The sequence below is a fragment of the Piliocolobus tephrosceles genome, chromosome 12, assembly GCF_002776525.5.
Source record: "Piliocolobus tephrosceles isolate RC106 chromosome 12, ASM277652v3, whole genome shotgun sequence".
NCBI classification, from domain to species: Eukaryota; Metazoa; Chordata; class Mammalia; order Primates; family Cercopithecidae; genus Piliocolobus; species Piliocolobus tephrosceles.
The window spans coordinates 99237694-99243693 of NC_045445.1; the positions used below are offsets into that span (position 1 = coordinate 99237694).

A 6000-nucleotide genomic window follows, 5' to 3' on the forward strand; every position below is an offset into this window, starting at 1 on the left:
TCTTCAATACTGATTTCCTTTCTTTTGGCTATATACTCAGCAATGGGATGAGTTATATTACTATCTCCATTTTGTAAAGGAGAAAACTTGCACACAGAGGGATTAAGTGACTTGCCCAATGCCTCGTAGCTACCAAGTGACGGAACCAATGGAGTGGAACTCAGACCCACACATATAACTATCATACCACACTGCTTCCAAACTATCATCGTATTTTGCTGGTTACTTCAGAGGTTACCCAAAACAAGGGATAAGCTGCAGTTACCCAAAGAGCTTACTTATACGGAACACTCCCCTCTTCACTAATGCTGGAAAAATGAGGTTTCACTTCAATGTAATTTTAAGCACATCTGATTTCAGGACCTGGGCTTGCAAAATACATTATTTACTATGAAAATATGACATTATGATTAAGAGTTGTTAAACATTAAAATGCTTTTATTATAAAATAAATCATTAACTAGTAATGACATTTCCATTAACTACAGAGAAAAAAAAAAAAACAAGCTCTTTATGCACCATTAGGAACAAAACTTTAGATCCCCATCTGTGCCAACCTCAGTTCTGTACTTTCAAAACTGTCTTTGAAACATCAACCTGACAGCCCACAGGTGTCTCAACCCAAACAGGTCATCCAAATCCAGTGTACCATCCCCATGCCCATCAGCTGCCTCTCATGCTCCCCATCCCAGAGAATGGCACCAGTGGCCCCCAGGCACCCAAGCTGGTAGTTAATCCAGGCCCATTTCTTGCCACATCCAGTCACAGAACATTCTAGAATCCCATTCTCTCTAACCTTTCTGCCCCTGCTTCTGTTCAGACCCTTACCATCTCTCCCCTAAACTATTCCAGAAACCTCCTGACTGACTCCTAGTTTTCACCATTTCCAGCTCAGCACTGCTGCCAAAGTAATCTTTCTAAAACAAAATCTGATTATGTTACTTCCCTGTTTAGAATCTTTGTCTTCAGGATAAAGTGTAAAATCCTTCCTAGAACATACAAGGCTCTTTATTATCTGGCCTCCAACTACCTTCCCTGCTTCGTCTGAGGTCGTGCCCCTACACATCTCACATGAGGCAAACAGAGCAACTTGGAACTTCCCAAACAGTGCTGCTCTGTCTGCCCAGAATGCAATTCTCTCATTTGCCCATCTGGCAAACTCCTACTCATTTTTTTAGACCAGCTCAAAACTCAGACTTCATCAAGCTTTTCTCGGGGCTTCCCTTGCTTTTTGTACCTCTCTATTCCAACTTATTCAACGTGGCGAAATTATTTGTTTATGTGTCTGTCTTTAGATGACAAGGAATCTTCTAGCATCCTGCAACTTATTCATCTCTGTATTTCCTTTGTTGAATGAAAGAACGTCTCAGGATTTAAGCAAGAATATCCAAACTGCTCTTGATAAATGCCCATTGTGTGAGTCAAAGCAAGCATACAGGCCAAATCCCGTTTCCATAAATGTCTTCAAATTGATAATCTTTATACATGGAAACTACTTGTTACATTTGTGTGCCTACATAAAGTCACAACCAACACAATGAAACATTTTTAAAAGACACATTAGACCACCAACTAACTAACCTGCTGAATATTTCTAGATATTCAAGCTATTTCATTCTATTCCATTTAAGTGGTCTTTAACTTTTTATGGGTCACAGGCCAATTTTGGTAGTGTTTGTCATCATTTCTTAAACCCACACACACTTTTGATAACCATAAAAATCCCACATAACCCTGGAGATTCCTAAACCCTCCAAAGGGCACAAGCCTCAACCCCACTAAAAATAAAACATAATTTTGTATGTGGTAGGAATTCACAAGTTCATGAGAGATGTTATACATCAGCTAAGATACTACTGAGCTTTGCTCTCAGGTAGTTCGTATCATTAAAATAGGCATTTTCCTTCTCAATGTTTATATTGTATCAAATATAAACACTGTAACATTAAATATGCTCTTTCAAACTGCATACATCACAAAGTTTTTATTGGGAAGATGAAGCTGGAGAGGCACGACATCTGTCTCCCCAACCTTATGGTGGGGAATCTTATGATAGAAATTTGCCAGAAACAAATAAAAAATACAAATGGGAAAAAATATCCTGTCTCCTGGCATATAATCCCCCAACGATCACTCGTTTAAATGAAGGGAGTTCTTTTAAATGTTGCTGGCATGCCATTTTCCTACTTCTCCTCCAATCCCACTTTTAAATAATTTAAACTTATAGCTAGCAGCAGCTTCTTTTTAAACTAATGTGTTTTGTCCTTGCAAAGACAAAGGGTTAAATTAAAGAACAGCTGGCTGCCTGCCATTGGCTGGGTGGGGAATGGTTGGGTGAGGGTAGAGAATAGAGTAGGAGGAAAAACCAGTTAGAAGAATAAGTGCTAATTTCTTACCCTGCCACATGGCCATATTGATCCTATCTTCACCCACTCTGGGGTCGCAGGCTGAGTTTCCCAGAGCCACTCAGTTTTATAGGGAGACTTGATAGAAAAGCAGCTCTGTGGCTGTTTACTGCAAGGTGCTAAAGCCCCAAACCTGAAAATGTAAACAGAAAAATGAATACCTAAAAGAAACTATACACTTCAAATGCTTGAAAATTATCTCCTGTCCCTCTCCGAACCTCTCTTTCAAAGATATGCAGGCATGGGTAGTGTCAAGTTTCCCTCTAAGCAGCAAGGTATCTCTGAAGAGAGAGAACACCAGAGATCTGGAGCGAGTTAATGCTGCCACTCAGTGCTATACAATGCTGCATGAATCACTGGAGCCTCAGTAAATAAGTTCTGAGTCTCAGTTGGTGAGATGCTGGATGAAATCACCGTTAAGCACCTTTCCTACCTTGAAGTTTCATGCTTTGGAGACTGAAGAGCAACATTAATATCCAGTGCCCTAACCAACCCCCAAAATACCCAACTTTACATTTTAAAATCAGTAGAAGGAGAGGAAAATTTATGAATACTTAAAGTTTGGAAACAGATCTTGTATAGGGGGGACAAAAAAGAAGCGGAATAAAAAGTGAAGAGTGATGATACCCTTTGAGTAGTAGTTCTTTCTCCTTGTGTCATTATACTTTCCCACCCTTTGCAAATTTCCTATAGTGAGTATATATTGCTTTTATAGTCGGGTGAAAATGAACCAAAGAAGAAGAAAAATGTAAAAATGGAATACCAGTTCAAAGAAAACCAAATTAATTCAGCTAATTCCTGTTGTTAAAACTTCAAATCCAGTCCTAGGACAATACTATTTACAAAGATATTCAAGGAGTTAGGGGCCGCGTGTGGTGTAATCTCAGCACTTTGGGAGGCCGAAGCAGGCGGATCACCTGAGGTCAGGAGTTCGAGACCAGCCTGGCCAACATGGTGAAACCCCGTCTCTACTAAAAATACAAAAATTAGCTGGGCATGGTGGTGCATTATAATTACAGGTGGCGCCTGTAATCCCAGCTACTCGGGAGGCTGAGGCAGGAGAATCGCTTGAACCCGGGAGGCAGGCCGAGGTTGCAGTGAGCCGAGATTGTGCCACTGCACTCCAGCCTGGGTGACAAAACGATATCCGTCTCAAAAAAAAAAAAAAAAAAAAAAAAATAGGAGCCAGGAATGGGAGAAAAAATGAGAGGTCTGATGACTTAGTTTGACTTAGAGGCTTAACACTCTGCTTGTCCATTTAAAGAAGATCTCAGTTAATAAATTGGTCTTCCCTACTTAGCATACAAGCCAATCTGTTTTTTCTAAAAGTCTTCACCTTTTTGACCTGGTGAACATTAAAGTAGATTGCTATTTCCATATCTTTTATACAACCAACGCCTCCGCCTCCTAAGTGAAAGCGCTAAAGCACACTGAAGGTTAATACTAACGTGAGAATCGTGTTGGCCTTCTTTAATGACAAAAGGGTTAATGTGTACACCAGTCCCAAAACACCAACAGAGAAAAGACAGTGCTTTGGACAAGGAGAAGTTCGCGAAGTCCAAGAAAATTAGGAACCCACAAACTCCCAGGGTGAATTCACCAGGAAAAAGCGCTCCGATGACTTATCTGAGACCTGAGACAGTCTGTTTTGATTTGCCTTTTTTTCTTCTCCTGTTTCGCGTGCAGTTAAGAAGTAATGATCGTCGTCCCGTGGGACTAGGCGAAATTCAACATCTCTGAAGTTAAACCCGAGCAGTTGCTAATAAATGTATGAAGTTTAAGTAAAGTGGATTCGTGCTGTTTTTTTATGCTCCAAACTTCTAGATTTCCCGCACTTACTCGGGGCAGCTTCCACTGACGTTATCGCACGGGCACAGGTACAACTTCGCTGGGAACTCCGGGCAACTGATTTGCTCTGAAATGTTAATCAAAGGAAACGTGCGTCAATGTAAAGGTAAAGCTTTTCCCGTATGGGTCAAGGGGCTCAAGAGCAAGGCTCAAAAGTCTGGAGAGAACCAGCTACGCTCGTTAAGTGGCAAAAGGAAAACAGCGCAGCGACTACTTTTCCGAGAGTTTCTCCACTTCGCTAAGACCCATACAAAACCAGCGGCAAGTCCAGAGCCGGAGGGAGAAGAGCCGGGCCTCGGCTGAGCTTTGCCAGCCTAAGTCACCCTACCCCAGTCCGGGAAAGGGGACGCAGGCGGCTAAACACTCCGATTCAAAAGCGGGGCGGGCTTGGCGCCGCTCCGCAAGGAAACTTCGCTCGGGCAGCCCAGGGACCTTACTCGGAGAATAGGGCTGGGCTCCCGGGAAGACTCCGCTCCGCACTGGCTGGAACTAGCCTGTCTAGCTCTTCCAAGCGCCGGGCTGCCGCCGCCGGGCGCGAGGAAGCCCCATCTCCGGGGGTCCAAGCCAGCGGGGTTGCGCTTCCCCTGTGTCGCTGCGCTTAGTGGGTGCTCCGGGGGTGGGCCGGGGGCCAGCGGCCCGCCAAGGACCTGTTGAGGAAGGGACAGCCCGTTTGCCTTTACCTGTCGCCGAGGTCAGGAGCGGCGGAGTCCGTGTCCGCCGCCGGTGGGCAGCGCGCTCGGTCGGCTCTGGCGTCCAGGACACCAAGTTGAGTAAGCGCCCCACGTAGCCGGCAGAGCTTCATTCACACAGCCCAGCCGGAGAGGAGGGGGAGCGAAGCGGGCGCGCGGCTCATGTGACAGGGCGCCTCGCGAGTATCGGCTCAGCCCAGCCAGCGTCTGCGCGTGCGCGCCACGGCGGGCTCACACCCGGCACCTCTGCCCAGCGGAGGTGAGGGGAGGCCCGCCGGGGAGGAGCTGACAGGAGGAGTTTCAACTTGCGCAGCCGCAGTACGTCGGCCCCGCTCGCTGCCATATTTAATGAGTACTGGGCGGGCGGGTCGTATCCCAGCCCTGGGCGTGTCAGTTGCCTTTGAAAACGCAATGCCCCATTGTGTTTCACTATTTCCAGTTTTCAGCGCCTCTTTTGTTGGGGAGAAGGGTTGTCCTTAGAATAAAACTGTCTATCCTGAGCTTTCGGCCCACAGAGTAATTAGTAGTAGAAATCTAACAGTAAAAACATTAGATCACATAATTTAAGCTGCTTCTTATGTGTCAGGCACGCTCCTAAGCCCTTTACTTTTTTCGTGTCATTTGGTGTTCACAATAACCCCGAGGGGTGTTTCTCCATTTTTACTCATAAAAATACACAGGTACAGAAAGGTTAAGTAACTTGCCTAAGCTCATATAATAGTAGGAATAGGAACAGTGATGGAACGTAGTGATACTTTTAATAGCCAACTTGATGCTCTCAGCAACGCTGCAAAAACTATACTGCAGTTGTTAGTACTGCATTATCTAAGAGGCTCAGAAAAGCAAAAGTCACAGGACTAGTAAGTGGTAGAACTGGGAATCCAACCTAGGTCTAACTGACTCCAAAGCCCTTACCCTAGGTTTGAAAGAAATAGCACCCCATTTTGCAGAAGAGAAAACTTAGGCCAAATGGGGTGCACTGACTCACTTAAGATGATCCAGCTAATTAGTTCTTAGCAGACCTGAGACTGGAATCCATATAATCAACCCAAGTAATC

At 44.7% G+C, this 6000-nt stretch overlaps 1 protein-coding gene across 2 annotated transcripts in view; it reads right to left on the minus strand.

Annotated features, from left to right (window-relative positions):
- CLCN5 (chloride voltage-gated channel 5) overlaps positions 1–5130 on the minus strand; it is a 163927-nt gene extending 158797 nt beyond the window's left edge. The window contains exons 1-3 of one of the 2 annotated variants that reach the window (XM_023202013.3): positions 4934–5130; positions 4245–4320; positions 2397–2538 (exon numbers count right to left, since the gene is read on the minus strand). In XM_023202013.3, the coding sequence (XP_023057781.1) occupies positions 2397–2412 (16 nt within the window). In that variant the 5' untranslated portion in view covers positions 2413–2538; positions 4245–4320; positions 4934–5130. Of the gene's footprint in view, positions 1–2396; positions 2539–3984; positions 4321–4933 lie in introns of both variants that reach the window. The other variant, XM_023202014.3, reaches the window with a different exon arrangement.
- Between the last annotated feature and the right edge of the window lie 870 nt (positions 5131–6000).